The sequence below is a fragment of the Oncorhynchus nerka genome, linkage group LG13 (genome assembly GCF_034236695.1).
Source record: "Oncorhynchus nerka isolate Pitt River linkage group LG13, Oner_Uvic_2.0, whole genome shotgun sequence".
NCBI lineage: Eukaryota > Metazoa > Chordata > Actinopteri > Salmoniformes > Salmonidae > Oncorhynchus > Oncorhynchus nerka.
In genome coordinates, this window is record NC_088408.1 from 83,727,683 (window position 1) to 83,749,534 (window position 21,852).

A 21,852-nucleotide genomic window follows, 5' to 3' on the forward strand; every position below is an offset into this window, starting at 1 on the left:
GAAACCCAGATGCGAGCTGCCCAGTGACAAGAGCCTACCAGATGAGCTAAATGCCTATTATGCTCACTCCAACACCATGATTAAGTTTGCTGATGACACAAGAGTGGTAGTCTTGATCGCAGTCCAAACATACCAAGACGGTCATGAAGAGGGCACGACAACTTTATCCCAATCAGGAGACTGAAAAGGTTTGGCATGGGACCCCAGATCCTCAAAAGGTTCTACAGTTGCACCATCGAGAGCAACCTGACTGGTTTCATCATCACCTGGTATGGCAACTGCTCGGCATCTGACCGTAAGGCGCTACAGATGGTAGTGTGAACGGCCCAGTACATCACCGGGGCCAAGCTTCCTGCCATCCAGGACCTACATAATAGATGGTGTCAGAGGAAAGCCCATAAGTGTCAGACTCCAGTCACTATAGACTGTCTTCTCTGCTACCACATGGCAAGCGATACCGGAGCGCCAAGTCTAGGACCAAAAGGCTCCTCAACAGCTTCTTCCCCCAAGACATGAGACTGCTGAACAATTAATTCAATCGCCACCGGACAATTTACATTGACCCCCCCCCCCCCCCTATTTTGTACACTGCTGCTACTTGCGCGCACACACACACACGCACACACTATTCATGTGTTTAATTGTATGTACATTGTGACTATTTTGTCTGTAATATCATTTTCATTATGTCAGACAAAAAAATGTTTAAATTAAAGAGTAGCTGTTGCCATTGCCGTCAGCTAATGGGGATCCCAATCAATCAAATAAATCAAATCCCTTCTCATGTGTATTTGGATTTTATGAGAGACCCTGTGAGAGACTTCGTGCTCAAACCCATGCAGTGTGATAAATGCAAAATATTTGGTCATATGTTAAGTGTATGTAGACGGGAGGGGTATCGTATGTCAGGTGAGCCTAAATGCTGCAATTGTGGTGGTGAACATGCACCCACATTCCTGAAGTGTCCTTCAGTTAACTGATTAACTGTGACAGTGCTAATTATAGCATGTTAAAAGGGATAAATAAGGAGACAGAGCGGTAGCTTCTCTGTTAATTTCACTGGGCTTTTTCCAATGGTCACTGACCAACATACGAAGAAGAGAGGCGTGCACCTTCAGCAGTAACACTCCGAATGGATGGCTCAGAAATATTAAATTGTTTTTAACACACTTAAATTCAGATCGGCTGAGTTACCTGGTTACAGAATTTGCAATTCTATATGTGGAAACATAGCTACTGCAACATGTTAACACCACCTTTTCACATGTGAGGAGAACAATATTTCACCACATGTGAAAATGCAATTCCATTTGTGAAAGTGAGATTTGTACATGTGAACATTTCTTACATGTGAAATTGCTCATTTTATTTTCACATGTGATTTATCATGTGAAAGTGCATTTTCACAAGTGAAACAACTGTCACATGTGCGACTGCAATTCACATGTCAGGTGAAAACATGTTTTTCGTGTGAACTCTAAATTTAACGATTTCACTTGAAAATGCAATTGTACATGTGAAACTGCAAATTTGACAAGGGTAGGATAATATGTTTTAAGATGGGTTACGAATACATTTAAAAAAACAGACATTTGTTTAAAACAATTGTCTAATAGAATTTAGTCCCACACTAAATTCCACCTGAGTGTAAAACATAAATCTTAAGTACTGTAGGCCTCACTGTTTCTCATTAACAATGCTGCTGTGCGATTAGCTCCATGTACTGTAGGAGTTGTCTGTGGTATTTTTCAATGAATGAACACATCACATGATCTTAATCACCATGAGGCTTCACTCAAAGGCATCCATGTTCTTTTTTCCTTCTCATTTTAAGGTTGGAGCGAGAGAGAGCGGACATTCTTACTTAATTGGGATCTTGAGTGCATTTGTTTCCAATAAAGAGGTGTGCTTGGGTTGCATTCTCTCTTTTTTTATTCTATTCCCTGAGAGGAGTGCCTGGCTGATCTGACTGTGCCCCTCGCCCAGCTATAGCCTCGGGATAGCTAGCAAACAAAGCTGTTGCATCTTGCCTCATTCATAACTAGTCAACATAAAAAGCTCACTGATTCAGAACTAAGGGAGATATTCATGGTGTGTTTAGGTGCAGAATATTAATATTGCTGCCGTTATGTTTCCTCAGCTATCATCTCACCCTTTAAAAAAAGAAGTTTATAGCAATTTTAAGAAAATATAGAAGTGCCATAGTATTGTCAACAAAATATGAGTGGGAGCTAAGAGAAATGGAAACCAAAAGGTCTGAAGGATCTATACTTTACGCATGTATCTCTTCTATAGAATGAAAACAACACCTGCAAAACATATGCATTCATATTGTGTAGCACTTGAATTTGGAATTTGAGAATGGACCTGGCACAACAAAATGAACACGTTGGGCTTGACAAGAAAACATTTATGCTCTGGCACCATGTTGCTCAGCACAGTATAGTCCACCTGCAAATCATAAATAACTGAATGCACTAATAGGGTTTTCCCATTGCCGTGAGCAGGCGTCAACCCTTAGGTGCTGAAATATGTTATTTGTTGAAGTCATTCTGAGAGACATTTGGTCAATTCCAAAAGAACACATATCAAATTAGTTTATTCACATGTTAAAAACTTGTTGGAATTGGATTTGCTGTTTCACACATTTTCCGTTTCACATGTAAAACAACTCCACATGTGAAAATGTCATGCATATGTGGAATTGAAAGTTCACATGTGACAAACATTCCCATGTGAAAATCTATTTTGCTGTTCCACATGTACGAATACTTCACATGTGAAAATCTCACTTTCACAGGCCAGGTTGACGTTCGTTGTCATGAATCTTGCCTTGGAGGGAGAACTGAGCAATTTCTGCTAGATGGGCCTGCTGCAAAGGGAAAATTGTATATATCCTAAAAAAAAATCTAAAACTAAAATATTATTTTTGGTCTTGATTTAAGGTTAAGGTTAGGCATTAGGGTTAGCAGTGTTGTTAATGTAAAGGTTAAGGTTAGTCTTAGGTTTAAAATCTGATTGTATGACTTTGTGGCTGTGCCAGCTAGTGACCACTCAGCAGAACTGATGTTTTTCATCGGCAGGGACTGGGAAACTGGTCAGAATTGGAATTATGGATGGCGCTAAATACAGGGAAATTCTTGAGGGAAACCTGTTTCAGTCTTCAAGAAATTTGAGACTGGGACGGAGGTTCACCTTCCAGCAGGACAATGAACCCAAGCATACTGCTAAAGCAACACTTGAGTGGTTTAAGGGGAAACATGTAACATCCCAGTGGCTAGATGTGCCAAGCTTATAGCAACATACCCCAAGAGACTTGCAGCTGTAATTACTGCAAAAGGTTGCTCGACAAAGTATTGACTTTGGGGGGGTGAATAGTTAACCACGCTCAAGTTTTCAGTTTTTTTGTATTATTTCTTATTTGCTTCACAATAAATAATATTTTGCATCTTCAAAGTGGTAGGCATGTTGTGTAAATCAAATGATACAAAGTATTGATAACAAAATATTGCAAGGAAATACTTTTTTAATGTGTGAGCAAATTCTTTGTAAATTGTTTTCAATGACAGAAAAAAGTATGATAATTCAATTAAATGTCTGACTCGTGAAAATTTGTTCACGTCTTTTTTCCACATGTTTTTTCCCCCACAGTTTGTTCATGGTTTTTAGGGGGGGGGTATTACATTTACATTTTAAGTCATTTAGCAGACGCTCTTATCCAGAGCGACTTTTAAGGGGGGGGGGGGGGGGGGGGGGTGAGAAGGATTACTTTATCCTATCCTAGGTATTCCTGAATACCTGAATAATTCCTGAAATGAAATTCCTGGGTATGACCTCAAAGATACAATGATGACAGTGTAAGGACATAGGGATTTGTTATTGGGCATCTTTTCGATGATTAAGGTGTGAAGGTTTGAAGCCCATTCTGATGCAGGCCATTGACGGCCAAAACATCATGATTTGAACTGGAATTAGATTAAATAACCATCAAGATTTTAAATGTGAGCAAGAGTCGCACCTATTCTTTCCAAAAGTTATCCAAACATTTTCTTAAGCACTAACCAGCTGCTTTAAGCTGCTTTAAGTTGCAACTGTATCAACCTTCAACTGATCTCTAACCCTAGGTTGACTAAAAGGTTGACTAAAAGGTTGACTAGGTTGACTAATAAGAGTTTCCCCACTTGGTATTCCTGAGGCCAAGACCATCTGACACATATTAGAACATGATGTTTAAAGGAAATATGTTCATGCTTGGATGAGGCTGTTGGCATCCTATGTACACGTATTCAATTAGATAATCCAGATGCTTACACTATACTCTTCTTCAGGCTTTTACTGCATGAAGGGATAATGCATGAAGTTTAATTTGACCAAGAACAGTGTGAACGTCAACACCCCCTCTAACCGGCTGAAGTAATAGCGACAATGGCATTCCGTATGGTTCTTCATCACTTCTACCGTGAGACCTGAGTCAGAGCCTGCAACCTGTACACAGCATCCAGTCGAAGCTATCAACTGCCTTTAATCTCAAACCTTTTCTCTCAGGAGTCAGACATAAGTCCAGGTGGAGTGAGCATGGAGAGAGATCCCATCCAAACTTCTCTCATCCTGCTGGTTTACTGCTAGGAAAATGGACAAGACATAATGGACTGTAAAGGACAGGGTCGGCTCAGGTGAGAGACATTATCAAGGGCCATCCACTTTGAACCTGTGCCATTCAAAGGACCAACTGAAACACTATCTGAAGAAACGGCAGAAGGATGAGTGCCGGGATGGAGAGTGGTGGTCAACCGTGCCCGTAAAAAGTTCGCTTATCCAAAATTGTTTATTTGGGGTATCAGGTTTATTGATGAGAAAAGTTCATGCTAGAAAAATAAAATCAATGTAAATGTACATTCTGCCAGTGTCGGTGTGTGCAAAGTTGAGGGTCTTAAATTAAAGTGATAGAACCAACGTGATGCACTAAGGACTGTCATTCTAAATTTGGGTTGGATAATTTATCAATATTTATAATTATGATTTGGAAAGGCGAGGCTTCTTGAGACAGAGCTGTGCCCTAAAATGTGACCTACCGGCTCAAATCGGTTGTCACGTCCTGACCTTAGTTCCTTTTTTATGTCTCTGTTTTAGTTTGGTCAGGGTGTGATTTGGGGTGGGAATTCTATGTTTTGTGTTCTATGTCTTCTATTTCTATGTGTTTGGCCTGGTATGGTTCCCAATCAGAGGCAGCTGGCAATCGTTGTCTCTGATTGAGAACCATACTTAGGCAGCCTGTTTTCCCACTATGGGTTGTGGGTAGTTATTTTCTGTTTAGTGTTTTTGTTGCACTTTGCAGAACTGTTCGGTTGTCAGTTTGTTGTTTTTGTTTGTTGTTTTTGTTCCAGTCTTTATTAAAATCATTATAAATATGTACCACACTGCTCTTTGGTCCTCTTCTCCTTCTCCCGACAACAATCGTTACATCGGTCTTATGTATCAAAATTTGAAATTGTGTTTTTTACATTTGATAATAGTAGAGACTCAGAGCTACAAAATTGTATATCATGTACTACAGTTGAGGAACAATGGGAAAGTAATTTTGCTTTGAAAGTCGATAAACTTGTAAACTCACATTTGAGAAAATGGCCTTTGAATGTTTCGGTACTACTATCAGAGAGCTCTTCTTTGTCTACACCCATTCAGCATCGTTCACACCCCAATAAGCTTTAGCCCCACCCATCTCTTTGAGGGTTGGTCAGAGCATTCTGTACTAACATAACAACAGCAGTCAAGCACCCAAGCTAACTTGCTAGCTACTTCCAGACACAAATGACAGAACAACTCACTGAACATTACTCACCCTAGCAGAGCTGGTTAGGCTGTTATGTTATCCAGAGCATTGGTGACTGCAACTGTGCTGTCAGATTGTCCGTTCATAAGTTCAAAACGTGTTGCTCTCTGAGAGTTCAGAACGCACACCGGACGCTCTGACCGATGAGTAGGGTTGATCCGAAGGTTCTGACCTCACGACGGCAGTCAAGCACCCAAGCTAACTGGCTAATATTGGCTAGCTTGCTAGCTACTTCCAGACACATAATGCAACATGCAACAATTTCAAAGATTTTACTGAGTTACAGTTCATATAAGGAAATCAGTCAATTGAAATAAATTCTTTAGGCCCTAATCTATGGATTTCACATGACTGGGAATGCAGATATGCATCTGTTGGTCACAGATACCTTAAAAACAGTTAGGGTGTGGATCAGAAACCAGTCAGTATCTGGTGTGACCACGATTTGACTCATGCAATGCGACATATCCTTCACATAGAGTTGATCAGGCTGTTGATTGAGGCCTGTGGAATATTGTCCCAGTCCTCTTCAATGGCTGTGCAAAGTTATTGGCAGGAACTGAAACACGCCGTCCTACACGTCAATCCAGAGCATCCCAAACTTGCTCAATGGGTGACTTGTCTGGTGAGTATGCAGGCCATGGAAGAACAGGGACATTTTCAGCTTCCAGGAATTGAGTACAGATCCTTGCAACATGGGGCCATGCATTATCATGCTAAATCATGAGGTGATGGAGGTAGATTAATGGCACAACAATGGGCCTCAGGATCTCGTCACGGTATCTCTGTGATATCAAATTGTGTTCGTTGTCCGTAGCTTATGCCTGCCCACACCATAACCCCACCGCCACCATGGGGCACACTATTCACAACGTTGACATCAGCAAACCGCTCGCCGGCATGACACCGTATACGTGGTCTGCATTAGTGAGGCCGGTTGGACGTACTGCCATATTCTTTAAAATTACATTAGATAAATTAACATTACATTATCTGGAAACAGCTCTGGTGGACATTCATGCAGTCGGCATTCCAATTGCACGCTCCCTCAAAACTTGTGGCATTGTGTTGTATGTCAAAACTGCACATTTTGGAGTGACATTTTTAGTGTCCCCAGCACAAGGTGCACCTGTGTAATGATCATGCTGTTTAATCAGATTATTGAAATGCCACACCTGTCAGGTGGATGGATTATCTTGGGATCGAGAAAAACTCACTATCAGGGATGTAAACAAGAGTGTGCACAAGATTTGAGAGAAATAAGGTTTTTGTGTGTATAGAACATTTCTGGGATCTTTTATTTCCGCTTATGAAACATGGGACCAAGACTTTACATGTTGCATTTATATGTTTGTTCTGTGTACATAGAGCCCTATTTCATGTAACTCAGTCAAGCAGTAAAATCTGATAAAAAAATAAACCAGGGAAAACTACACTTTATGGAACAGCGCGGACTGTGAAGACACACACAGGCACACAGGCAGCATTCGCAAATTCACACTAACACACATGCTCTTTACAAAAATATATTTTAATATTGTTATTTTGCTGTGTTATTAATTTTGTATTGTAGATATATTATGGTAGAGCAGTGTGTACTAACGTGTTGTGTTATGTTTTATTGAATGTAATTGTGATTGGACCCCAGGAAGATTAGCTGCTGCCTTGGCAAGAGCTAATGGGGATCCGGAATAAATACAAAATAGTATTTAGGTATTTGATGTTTCTTAATTTGTATTAGATGAAGGGTTGTAATTTTGACCCTTTTATGATGCCTGTTATCCACTTTACTGTCAGTAGAACATTGTGACAGAATACTATTTGGGACCTCCCCCAGAAACACTGTAATTTGAGGCCAAGCTATCACTAGGCCCTGTTGGTAAAAAAAAATCTAAATTAAAAACTACAGTTCTGACATTCCTCGAGACCCCTCCATCGAAAAGACGGAGTGTGTTTCCTTCAAAAAAATGCTGCTTCAAGAAATGCAGTTCCTTGTGAAAAACCACAAACTCCAGTCTTGGTTGCGCGCAAACGCACAAGAGGGTTGGCTTTCTGAAACGCTCCCCTGAAGTTTGAGACGCACACACGAGGGTTGTCGACTTGGGTGGTCGCTCTACTTTACTGAGCTGTTGCTAAGCAGCTAATAATAGTCGTGTTTGCTGAGTAATTTTTGCTCTTCTGGAACCAATCAGATGTGAGAAAATCCGGCCATCTGACAGCCCTTAAAGGCGGGATTTCGATTATTTTCGCTTTTACCCCTCCTCCTCTGTTTCCAAATGGAGAGAGGTCTTTTTCTCCTCTGTTGAATCTCAGAGTTCGCGGTGTCGCGGCCCAAGGGAAGACCACATAGAACACACAGAATGCTACGACCATCGAACCTTCCAAGCCGCCGTTTTGTAGATGGGAATGGCTTTTTCCACTTTGCAGTTAAAGATAAATACCTTTTTTTAAGAGAAACGCTGAATGTGCAAAGCGGTGGAGACCTCTGGATCACGAAATGTTGGGATGGAAGGCGCAGACTTTGACTCGCCGTCTCCAACAGCAGTATGAAGTACTTTACGGGTGTGAGATCACCGAGAGTGAAACTGTGTTGCCTTGGGACATTACCACACGCTTTCGGGGAAATATTATAACGTGGAAAAGCAGAACCAGCGCGAAGTCTCCGCAACATGGCCTCGGCAGCTAATGCCTCCTCTGAGCAGGAAAACAGGGACCCCGATCGGCCGAGGATAACGCGGAGGAACTATCTCTCAACAGCGCCTGATTTGGAGTATTTGCAGCGGCCAAGTTACTGCGATGCAGCTTTCGCCTTGCAGCAAATATCCGAGGTGCTTATTATTTGACAGGTTTGAGTGAAATATCATGGTTATAGTTAAACTGCCCAACATTGTCAAGTCGCTAGGTAACGGGATAGAAGACGGGCAGGGGAGAGTGGTTGGGGTGTACCGCTATGCCGTGTTAATCTATGTTGTGATTTGCTATTCAATTATAGTTCACTTTTCTCGAGACTATTTCTGATCCATGTTTGGAATATAGGCTACACATATTATATAGGCTACATTCGGCTACAATGTTTAAATAACGGTCGCGCAACTAGGCTACACAGTGAGGGCTATTCACTACTTTTGCACAATTAAAATGTACATAACAGTTTAGACCGATGTGTTTTCGCACTGATCGAACACGATTCTAACTGCCCAGACGTCTGCACGATGTTATCTTTACTGGGGAGTCGTTCTCTGTTCTCTTCTCTAATGCAAAAATCCATGTGGCTACCCTCTTCCGTTCACAAATATTGTCGTAGCCTAACTCCCTCGGTGATGGCTACTCCACTCAGATCACACACGCAGCTCTACGGGAATGGAATTGTGCGGTGTGTGATTTTGCGGCAGTGTAAACTCACGTGAACCTTTTGGGGGGGATTAATAGCATCATTCGATACAATGTATTGCCACAAGGCTTGCGCTGTGTTACAATTTGTCACTGACTGACTGCAAGCCATGCTGCGCTTTCCACTCTTACCGGTGTGTGTGTGGTAAAAACAACAAAGTAGCGGACTATAGTCCTCTCGTCCAAAACCGGTGCTTACGTCGCTGGCTCGTGAACTATCTCTTTCCTTCCTCGACGTAGGAGGTCCAACCACTGCCTTTTTTGGCCAGAATAACAAGCCTACTCCGAGGTTCTTATTCAGAACAGTAAACATTGATGTACCATACTGAACACGTGTAGGCCCCAATGAAGTATGTATCTAGAACAACTGGCATGCTAATTTCACTTAGCATACCAATGTATTAACACATTTATTAACATGTATTTTTTTTATATGATAACCGTGAAGTCCTCTCCACATAACACTACATTCAATTGATCAACAATTCTAAATATTTGATGCTCCCAGCACTTGTTTAGGGAGTAATATGCGGGATTTCTCTTGTCGCAGGGGAAAGCGTCTGGAAGAAAAGCACCGCTGTGGCTGAGAGCGAAGTTTCAGAGACTCTTGTTTAAATTGGGCTGTTACATACAAAAGAACTGTGGAAAGTTTTTGGTTGTGGGCCTATTGGTATTCGGAGCTTTCGCTGTTGGTTTACGGGCAGCTAATCTGGAAACCGACGTGGAGAAACTCTGGGTAGAAGGTAAGAAAATGTTTTATAATTTTGGTCCCTTTTCATGTTGAGTCGTTTGTCCTTCCTGTTGAGAATAAGCTCAAGTCTGGGAAGGATTGGGTGGGGTGGTGAGGGATGGGGGGTCTTCCAAACAAGCGGAGGTTGTTTATTGTATAGCAGTTTGGCAAGGGGCCAAGTCTAAACTTGAAAATATTTGTATTTCGTTTCATGTTATGTTTTTTGTTGTTTTGGATACGTTGTTGTTGAGTGCAGATGCGCAAAGAAAATTCACAGAGTATTTCAACCATTTTCTTTAAGTTAAAAGGAAAATGGTTATAAAATCCATGAGATGTTTTGGAGAGAGGAAATTTGGTCAAAGCCGCCATTTTGTGAGTGTGTGAGTGTGTGTGTGTGTCTGCCTGCCCCCAGCAGTTGAATGTGATCCGCGCACAGCTCGGAGACTGTGTGTGGTCCCGTTTTGGACAGCTCTCAACTTTCCAAGAAAGATTCGTCTCTGGCTGAAAGCGGAGTGCGGACTGAAACGCATGTGTACAAAAGTAGACCATCTGAAACTCGGGGTTATGCTATTTGTTTACGAAATCCGTTATGTAAAATAAGTATATATTTTTTTGAAAGGGGACTTTGTGTATGGGTGGTGATTTTGGGGAAAGGGGGAGGGGCAGCGTTGTTTTTCCTTTGATCTGCATTCCAGTAGTTTAGGACCGTGGTAGCCTATATTTGAGTCATGTATGGGTCATCAATTCACTCACCTTTGAAATGTGAGCAGTTTGAAAGAGATCATAATTTGGATTTATGATTGAAACGTTATTGCCATTAGGCCATGGTTGTTTACATAATATATTTCTGAAGTATCTTTAGGCTCAGCCTATGCTCATTAGGCTACTATAGTGACATGTGAACAATCATCCCAGCAGATATATATATATATTTTTACAGATTTCTCCCTCATATAGGCTGATGCAAGCCAGTTCAGCTAGTGAGGGTCAATCAAACTCTCAAAGTTACCCTTTTCTGGTGCCATTCAGACATAAGCTATAGACTAAACTTTAAGTTGTGTGTCAAGACTAAAGTATATTATAGCCTACTAGATACAGTTATTTTAAAAAGTAATGATTTATTACTGTGTAATAATATGCTATATTATTTCAAAGCATGTGGATTTGATCAAAAACATATTTTCTAATTAATCCCTTTAATTTCAATGTCCAAATCCCTTTCCTTTGCTAACTATCCAATGGCTACTCTTATAGTTGACTGTAGGGTTGGGAGGAATCCAGATACCTTCCTTCTCTCATCCCTGGATTTACGGTATTACTGACTTAGTACACAAGGGGGCCGCAAAACAAATCTAAAAAGCCCTTTGGGAATGCTAACACAATTTGCACAAGTAACAGCGAATTTCTGTGGAGGCTGCTAGCTAAATTTGCCAACGATCATAAAATAACATAAACTAATCGCAAAGACAGGCAATCCAGCTCATAAAGTTATTCAGTGCCAGTCAATAGCTTGGACATACCTAATCATTCAAGGCTTTTTACCTTTATTTGGACTATTTTCTACATTGTAGAATAATATTAAAGACATCAAAACTATGTAATAACACATATGGTATCATGTTGTAACCAAAAAAGTGTTAAACAAATCAAAATATATTTTCTATTGAGATTCTTCAAAGTAGCCACCCTTTGCCTTGATGACAGCTTTGCACACTCATAACATTCACTCAACCAGCTTCATGAGGTAGTCACCTGGAATGCATTTGAATTAACAGGTGTGTCTTGTTAAAAGTTAATTTGTGGAATTTCTTTCATTCTTTATGCGTTTGAGCCAATCAGCTGTGTTGTGACAAGGTAGGGGTGGTATACAAAAGACCAAGTCCATATTATGGCAAGAACAGTTCAAATAAGCAAAGGTAATCATTACTTTAATACATGAAGGTCAGTCAATAAGTACAATTTAAAGAACTTTGAAAGTTTCTTCAAGTGCAGTCGCAAAAACCATAAAGTGCTATGATGAAACTTGCTCTCATGGAAGACCCAGAGTTACCTCTGCTGCAGAGGATACGTTCATTAGAGTTACCAGCCTCAGAAATTGCAGCCCATATAAATGCTTCACAGAGTTCAAGTAACAGACACATCTCAACATCAACTGTTCAGAGGATACTGCGTGAATCAGGCCTCCATGGTCGAATTGCTGAAAGAAACCACTACTAAAGGACAATGTGTTTCTTGGGCCAAGAAACACAAGCAATAGACATTAGATCGGTGGAAATCTGTCCTTTGGTCTGATGAGTCCAAATTTGAGATTTTTGGTTCCAACCACCATGTCTTTGTGAGACGCGGCGTGTTTGGAGGAGGAGGTGTGATGGTGTGGGGGTGCTTTTCTGGTGACAATGTCGGTTATTTACAATTCAAGGCACACTTAACCAGCATGGCTACCACAGCACTCTGCAGTGATAAGCCATCCCATCTGGTTTGCGCTTAGTGGGACTATGATTTGTTTTTCAACAGGACAATGACCCAACACACCTCCAGGCTGTGTAAGGGCTATTTGACCAAGAAGGAGAGTGATGGAGTGCTGCATCAGATGACCTGGCCTGCACAATCACCCGACCTCAACCCAGTCGAGATGGTTTGGGATGTGTTGGACCGCAGAGTGAAGGAACAGCAGCCAACAAGTGCTCAGCATATGTGGGAACTCCTTTAAGACTGTTGGAAAAGCATTCCAGGTGAAGCTGGTTGAGAGAATGCCGAGAGTGCAAAGCTGTCATCAAGGCAAAGGTTGGCTACCTTGAAGAATCTCAAATGTAAAACATATTTTGATTTTGTTTATCACTTTTTTGTTACTACATGATTGTGTTATTTCATAGTTTTGATATCTTCACTGTTATTCAATGTAGAAAATAGTCAAAATAAAGAAAAGCCCTTAAATGAATAGGTGTGTCCAAACTTTTGACTGGTACTGTATATTTTTTGAAAATCTTAAAATAAATTGTTTCAGTGGTATTGACGGTATTGAAAAACCATCCTGTGGCTATTTCCAAATACCCTGGTACATCATTTAACATTACATTTAAGTCATTTAGCAGACGCTCTTATCCAGAGCGACTTACAAATTGGATGGTATATATGATGTACAGCCAAGCCTAGTTTACTGTGAATTTAGCTAATTTAGTTACAGTAAGGGAGTGTTAATAAAGCACAGCTATATAAAGTGGTTTCTTCTTTCCTGGACCTATCCTAATGTTGCACAGCTCCATGGTTCTTCACACACAAGCCTGTTAGCTGAGTCAACTACACATCTACACGTCCACTGCAGCACAGGCTTTTCAGCCGTTGCTATTTCCCTACATTGTGTTATTGTTTTGTTATGTCAAGGTGTTAGAACCCAGGGTCATCTACTGTAAGTAGTTTAGCCAAGTTTATTGTGATGACTGATGGCTGAGGTTTGCATGTGTACATGCTATTTTTTTATTTTTTTTTACCTTTATTTGCATGAGAACACACACGCATACGCGCACACACACCCACTTTTCCCAGGTCAGGGACTGAGGGTTTCCAGATGCTAGTTGGGAGATATGTGTTTGTTTAGATTAGACTGTGCAGCTGAGGGATAGATTAGTACTGCCTGGACAGTGGAGGGCTGCTCTAGGCTCTGCTCAGCACAGGGGGAACTGTTGCCCAACGTCAACGTGAAGAGGTAGAGGGAGGAAATGGTATGAGAGAAGAGCAGAGGAGGAGACAGTAGAGGAGAAGAGATAGAAAGGAAGGTATAAGAAGAGGGGAGGAGGAGAGAGGGCGTCTGTTTATGTTTCATTTGGACCAGTTCCTCTTCATGCGACCTCTCCATGACCCCTCCTGGGAGCTCTGGCCATTAGGACACACACACACACCATAGCATATCTCTCATTGGAATTGAGTGGAGTTGCATGGGTGATCTCATGCTGTATTTCATCACCTGCTATGTTTATGGTTCATCCTGCTAGGTCAGTAGTTTAGTACTGCAGCTCTTCTTATTCAAAGATAATCACATTCATCAGCCTTGGTTAGGGTTTACTTTCTTCACAAAATAACTTCCCCAGTATCCATAAACACTTAGACTACACCCTCACTTACACACAGGAAGTTGTGTTTCAGTCATGTTGAGGGATGGACAGTTGAACCAAAGCGTTAAACATAGAAATAATAGAATGATGTGGATGTGTTATCAAACAGGCATAAGCAACACAAATAGTTGGTGCTCTTCTTTCCCTCTTTGGTGCCCTTTGTGGCAAACAGGTTGATCTCTTGACTTGGCAGAAAATGCATAGATAAATGTGTTTATAGATCAAATTAATATTGAGGGAGCTGACCTTATACGTAATAGAGGTAATTCAAGCTGTGTTTACATTGATGATACCAGGGACATGAAGTGACCTGCCTGAACAGGAACTTGTAGTGTTGTGGTGTGTTCTCTTTTTCTCTACGCCTCTTCTTCCAATATGGCTGCCAGAATACTTTTATCTCACTGCCATTCAGAAGGATCAGCAGCATTTTAATATCACCAAACCCATAGTGATTTCCTTAATCTGATATGACAAATTTCCCTCTAGCAGAGATGTGTCTGAGTAGAAAAGAAAATGAAGAAAACACCCTTGGCTCTCATGGTATGAAAGTGGAGCCACCCTGGCCATTCTGGATTAGGGGCGGCAGGATAGCCTAGTGGTTAGAGCATTGGACAAGTAACCGAAAGGTTGCAAGTTCAAATCCCTGAGCTGACAAGGTACAAAATCTGTCGTTCTGCCCCTGAACAGGCAGTTAACCCACTGTTCCTAGGCCGTCATTGAAAATAAGAATTTGTTCTTAACTGACTTGCCTAGTAAAATTAAAAATCACAAACACAGGCCAAATTGTTAAGAAAATACCAGCACCGGCTGAGTCTAATTAAAACAGTATGGCGTAAACATGGGTCTTCCTGACCAGCTCTCTCTGAGAAGAGAAGAGAGGAAAGGGCTGGGGTATATGGAGCTGGGCTTTGACATTGGAAGAGGAATTGGGCTAAAGCTATAGGAGCTATGGTATGGACCTGGGGGGGTAGGCCCCTCCCTTGATGGAGATGCGTTCTGAGAATGGCTGGAGTTTAGGGGAGGGGTTGGGGCTGTGGTGTAGGGTTAGGGCTGTTTTTTTGTTGAATTGGGAAAGGAATTGTGTGTTGGGTCTGGGGCTGAGGATGTTGGTGTGTTATGGGACTGAAACTGGAACTGGGGATAGGGCTGTGCCCATAGGAGAACTCTTTTTGGTTCCAGGTTGGGGAACATCCTGCACGCGTGCCATGTCTATTTCTATGGGCTCAAGCACTGTTCATGACACAAACCATTCACACCCCTCTTGTTGGCGGAGAGAGGTTAGCAGGTTTAAAGCTTATTTCCTGCAATTTTACACATTTTGTCATGGGGTGCAAAGAAAATGTTGCAGTTTTAAACCTAGTTTCTTGAAAATCTATACATTTTGTCATGTCTAATGTGTATTCATGTGATATTTGAGTGACAAAAAAATGACAACAATATATATGGGCTAAAAAAACGAATACAAAAAAGTTTGTTCACATAGGCTCTGCTCTCTAAGGTATGCAATGACGAACATGACTGTAACGTCTGCCTCCAGCTCACACTGTCAAACACATAGATCCCCTGAACACAGCTCACTCTCCAGCTCACACTCTCAAACACATAGATCCCCTGAACGCAGCTCACTCTCCAGCTCACACTGTCAAACACATAGATCCCCTGAACACAGCTCACTCTCCAGCTCACACTCTCAAACACATAGATCCCCTGAACGCAGCTCACTCTCCAGCTCACACTCTCAAACACATAGATCCCCTGAACGCAGCTCACTCTCCAGCTCACACTCTCAAACACATAGATGCCCTGAACGCAGCTCACTCTCCAGCTCACACTCTCAAACACATAGATCCCCTGAACGCAGCTCACTCTCCAGCTCACACTCTCAAACACATAGATCCCCTGAACACAGCTCACTCTCCAGATTCCAATCACCTGAATTCTGATCACATGTTCACACACCTGTATGTCATTTACACACACTATTTAGTTCAGTTCATTGCACCCCATCATTGTGAGGTATTGTTTGTTTTTGTCCACATTCTAGTCGGAGCGCTGATTAGTTCCATATTAGGCCTCCCGTGTATTGTAGTGTTTGGCCATCCTCACTAACAATGCCTTTTTGCCTATTCCCTGCCTGTACTTTTGCCTATCAGATTTCCTGTCATCAACCTCTTGCCTGATCTCCCGGACTTCGTTATTAGCCTTTCCCTGCCTGTACTGTTACTTTTTTGGAGTTCCTGTGTATGACCTTCTGCCTGCCCCTGGACCCAGCTACCTGCCTCCTCCTGTGGTCCTTTACTAATAAACACCTGCTGCGCCCTGCTATTGAAACCAGCACTCTGTCTCCCATCATATTCATTACAATGACAAGAGGAACTGATGATGCACTACCCAATTTATAAATTGCACCTTGTGCATTCTACTATTACAGCTTTCAAGAGTAAGTTTAAAGCCAAACTGAGTTCCCTAAAATATATTTATATATACACTACCTTTCAAAAGTTGAGTCGCTTAGAAATGTCCTTGTTTTTTAAAGAAAAGCTCAAATATTTGTCCACTAAAATAACATAAAAGTGATCAGAAATACCGTGTAGACATTGTTAATGTTGTAAATTACTATTGTAGCTGGAAACGGCTGGTTTTGAATGGAATACCTACATAGGCCTACAGAGGCCCATTATCAGCAACCATCAGTCTTGTTTCCGAATGGCACGTTGTGTTAGCTAATCCAAGTTTATCATTTAAAAAGCAAGTTGATCATTAGAAAACCCTTTTGTAATTATGTTAGTACAGCTGAAAACTGTTGTCCTGATTAAAGAAGCAATAAAACTGGCCTTCTATAGACAAGTTGAGTATCTGTAGCATCAGCATTTGTGGGTTCGATTACAGGCTCAAAATGAAAATAAACAAATCATTTTCTTCTGAAGCTCATCAGTCTATTTTTGTTCTGAGAAATGAAGGCTATTCCATGTGAGAAATTGCCAAGAAACTGAAGATCTCATACACCGCTGTGTTCAACTCCCTTCACAGAACAGTGCAAACTGGCTCTAAACAGAATAGAAAGAGGAGTGGGAGGCCCTGTTGCACAAGAGTCAAAATGCCCTGTCTTTAGTCAGTTAGGATCACCACTTTATTTTAAGAATGTGAAATGTCAGAATAAAAGCAGAGAGAATGATTTATTTCAGCTTTTATTTCTTTCATCAAATTCCCCGGGGTCCGAAGTTTACATACTCTTAATTAGTATTTGGTAGCATTGCCTTTAAATTGTTTAACTTGGGTCAAACATTTTGGGTAGCCTTCCACAAGCTTCCCACAATAAGTTGGGTGAATTTTTTGCCCATTCCTCCTGACAGAGCTGGTGTAACTGAGTCAGGTTTGTAGGCCTCCTTGCTCGCCCACACTTTTCAATTGTGCCCACAAATGTTCTATAGGATTGAGGTCAGGGCTTTGTGATGGCCACTCCAATACCTTGACTTTGTTGTCCTTAAGCCATTTTGCCACAACTTTGTAAGTATGTTTGGGGTCATTGTCCATTTGGAAGACCCATTTGTGACCAAGCTTTAACTTCCTGAGTGATGTCTTGAGTTGTTGCTTCAATATATCCACATAATTGTCCTACCTCATGATGCCATGTATTTTGTGACGTGCACCAGTCCCTCCTGCAGAAAAGCACCCCCGCAACATGATGCTGCCACCCCCGTGCTTCACGGTTGGGACGGTGTTCTTTCGCTAGCAAGCCTCCCCCTTTTTCCTCCAAACACAATGATGGTCATTATGGCCAGTTCTATTTTTGTTTCATCAGACCAGAAGACATTTCTCCAAAAAGTATGATCTTTGTCCCCATGTGCAGTTGCAAACCATAGTCTGGCTTTTTTATGGCGGTTTTGGAGCAGTGGCTTATTTCTTAACCTTTCAGGTTATGTCGATATAGGACTCATTTTACTGTGGATATAGATAGTTTTGTACCGGTTTCCTCCAGCATCTTCACAAGGTCCTTTGCTGTTGTTCTGGAATTTATTTGCACTTTTCGCACCAAGGTACGTTCAACTCTAGGAGACAACGTGTCTCCTTCCTGAGTTGTATGACGGCTGCGTGGTCCCATGGTGTTTATACTTGCGTACTATTGTTTGTACAGATGAACGTTGTACCTTCAGGTGTTTGGAAATTGCTTCTAAGGATGAACCAGATTTGTGGAGGTCTACAATGTATTTTCTGAGGTCTTGGCAGATTTCTTTTGATCAAGCAAAGAGGCACTGAGTATGTAGGTAGGCCTTGAAATACATCCACATGTACACTTCTAATTGACTCAAATGTCTATTAGCCTATCAGAAGCTTCTAAAGCAATGACATCATTTTCTGGAATTTTCCAAGCTGTTTAAAGGCACAGTCAACTTAGTGTATGTACATTTCTGACCCACTGGAATTGTGATATAGTGAATTGTAAGTGAAATAATCTGTCTGTAAACAATTGTTGGGAAATTACTTGTCGTGCACAAAGTAGATGTCCTAACCGACTTGCCAAAACTATAGTTTGCTGTCAAGAAATGAGGGGAGTGGTTGAAAAACGAGTCTTAATGACTCCAACCTAAGACTTCAACTGTATATAGAAACACATACTAACAATAATATAAACATGTAAAGTGTTGGTCCCATGTTTCATGAGCTGACATAGAAAATCCCAGACATTTTACATCCAACAAAACGCTTATGTCTCTTAAATGTTGTGCACAAATTTGCTTACATCCCTGTTAGTGAGCATTTCTCCTTTGCCAAGATAACCCTTCCACCTGACAGGTGTGGCATATCAAGAAGCTGATTTAACAGCATGATCATGGAGAGAGAGATAGATAGAATGAAATAGGAGTGTTGTGAAGGTCAGTGTGTATTTCTCACTGTGTCCGTGCATGTGTGTGGCTGTGCACGTGTGTGTGTCTTCATGCAGTGCATGTGTCTCATTTGACTCCCATCCCTCCAGCAGAGGGCAGTCAGATTTAATCAGAGTTATATTTCTCATCTATCAATGTTCATCAGCATATTCTCTCTCTCCCATCTATTGCTGGGGAGTCTTATGGATCAGCTTGGCTTTTCACAGCTGGTTGTCCTATTTGGTGTGTGTGTGATCTTTGGAAAATGTGCCCTTTCCTTGGCTGTGCAGCAACATGACTGGACGTACAGAGAAATGTTTGCGTGCTGTTGATGCACCGTTGCTCTTGTGACGACCAATTCGTCAACAAATAATGTCATGTAGAGAAGCAGTGGTGTTTCCTCCCATAGGAGTGTGATGCAGTTCAGTTGGTTAGCTTGTTGTTTGCTCGTTTAGGCAGGGTACTGTAATGCTGGGTGACTATCAAATCAAATCACATTTTATTTGTCACATGCGCCGAATACAACAGGTGTAGACCTTACTGTGAAATGCTTACTTACAAGCCCTTAACCATTAATGTAATCTTAAGAAAATAAGAATTAAGAAAATGTTTACTAAATAAACAAAAGTTTAAAAAGTGACACAATATCAATAACCAGGCTTTATTCAGGGAGTACCGGTACTGAGTCAGTGTGCGAGGGTACAGATTATTTGAGGTAATTGTGGTAATATGTACGTGTAGGTAGGGGTAAAGTGACCGTGGAAGGGCCTTGTCAAATGTTCATGTGGACAGGGGAGGAGAAGGGAGAGATAGAGAGAGAGGGAATAGGAGGAGGTTGAGAGAGTGAAGAGAGAGAGGAGGAGAGAGATAGAGAGGAGGGGGAAGAGGGAGAAGATCGAAGAAGGGAAATAGAAAGAGAAGAGAGACTCATGGCTTCTTCTCACAGGATTGTGGTGATGGTGTTCCTGATTGAATAATCCTCCTTTTGATGTATATAGGAACACACGCACGCACGCACGCACGCACGCACGCACGCACGCACACACACACACACACACACACACACACACACACCCCTCTGTTTTGCTTCTGAGTGAGTTAGGAGCTAGTTGTATGGGACTGGCATGGCAGGCTATTTCTGTTAACCTCTCTGTGCAATCCTATCCTCTTCCTCTCCTACTCTCAAAGACTTCTCCTGCTCACTCCCGCCTCTCTCATTTTGCAGACACAAGCAATCAAACATGCACAAGTGATGGCACAAACACACATGATTGTAGCCGAATTGCACGGCAACACACGCATTGCACTGCATGTGTGCACACGCGCACAGACACACACACGCACACACATGTTGTGATCTTCTATCCGCGTGGGGAGCTAAAATTAATTTCTATTCAAAATCCTATTTTCCCTAAACCTAACCCTTAACACTATCCTTGACCCGTATCCCAAACCATGAACCATGAACCTAACTCATAACCCTAACCACTAACCCTAATTCTAAGCCTAACCCTAAATCTAACCTCTAATGTGCTGACCACACTGCTCGCATAACGTGCGCGAGCGTTGCAAAATAAATGTACACATAAATGTTATTCAATCATTGTATCCAAACTGCTCGCGCACGTCAATGAGCGTTAAAATGTAAAGTGCTAAAATGAAATAGAATAAAATAAAATGTAACTAAAATAGAGGCGCTGCAAGTCCCGCCTCTCCCATCTCCTCATTGGTGTTTAGGAGCATATATCCACGATTGAAAGATGAACTGAGGTCCACACTCCAGTCCAGTTGAAAGTCGATATATATAAAAAATATAATTAAATAAAAGAGTCCTTAACAGGGCGCGTTTTTTTTTACCCTCGCACCTTGACGTTTTTTACCCTCGCACCTTGAAGTTTTTTACCCTCGCACCTTGACGTTTTTTACCCTCGCACCTTGACGTTTTTTACCCTCGCACCTTGACGTTTTTTACCCTCGCACCTTGAAGTTTTTTACCCTCGCACCTTGACGTTTTTTACCCTCGCACCTTGAAGTTTTTTACCCTCGCACCTTGAAGTTTTTTACCCTCGCACCTTGACGTTTTTTACCCTCGCATCTTGACGTTTTTTACCCTCGCACCTTGACGTTTTTTACCCTCGCACCTTGATGTTTTTTACCCTCGCACCTTGACGTTTTTTACCCTCGCACCTTGAAGTTTTTTACCCTCGCACCTTGACGTTTTTTACCCTCGCACCTTGAAGTTTTTTACCCTCGCACCTTGACGTTTTTTACCCTCGCACCTTGAAGTTTTTTACCCTCGCACCTTGACGTTTTTTACCCTCGCACCTTGACGTTTTTACCCTCGCACCTTGACGTTTTTACCCTCGCACCTTGAAGTTTTTACCCTCGCACCTTGACGTTTTTACCCTCGCACCTTGAAGTTTTTTACCCTCGCACCTTGAAGTTTTTTACCCTCGCACCTTGAAGTTTTTTACCCTCGCACCTTGACGTTTTTTACCCTCGCACCTTGACATTTTTTACCCTCGCACCTTGACGTTTTTTACCCTCGCACCTTGACGTTTTTTACCCTCGCATCTTGAAGTTTTTTACCCTCGCACCTTGAAGTTGGTTGCCAATCGCCATATAAGGTCCAAAGAAGAAGAAGAAGCCTGAAGGAGGAGAGATTACTAGAAACTAACTCGGTTTACCCTTTTATCTGTGGATTAATTGTCGGAGTAGAGGACCTTGTGCATTTCAGGTAAAATAACATCCCAAAGTTTATATCTCAGGACAAATTATCTTGCAACAGCAAGCTGGGTTAGCTAAATTGGCATGAATATTTAATGTTTTTGACCTGTCCCCAAATTAATATAGTTGGTTCAGAGTTAGTTTTGGTATTTCAACCTGCGTTTCCTTATTGTGTCTAGTGTGGATGGACAAAATCAACAT

General features: G+C 41.6%; 1 protein-coding gene across 1 annotated transcript in view; it reads left to right on the forward strand.

The window, feature by feature from the left end:
* Window positions 1-7,935: 7,935 nt before the first annotated feature.
* LOC115140695 (protein patched homolog 1-like) overlaps window positions 7,936-21,852 on the forward strand; it is a 167,389-nt gene continuing 153,472 nt past the window's right edge. Inside the window, exons 1-2 of the mRNA XM_065026769.1 lie at window positions 7,936-8,658; window positions 9,771-9,963. Of these exons, the coding sequence (XP_064882841.1) occupies window positions 8,500-8,658; window positions 9,771-9,963 (352 nt within the window). The 5' untranslated portion in view covers window positions 7,936-8,499. The remainder of the gene's footprint in view (window positions 8,659-9,770; window positions 9,964-21,852) is intronic.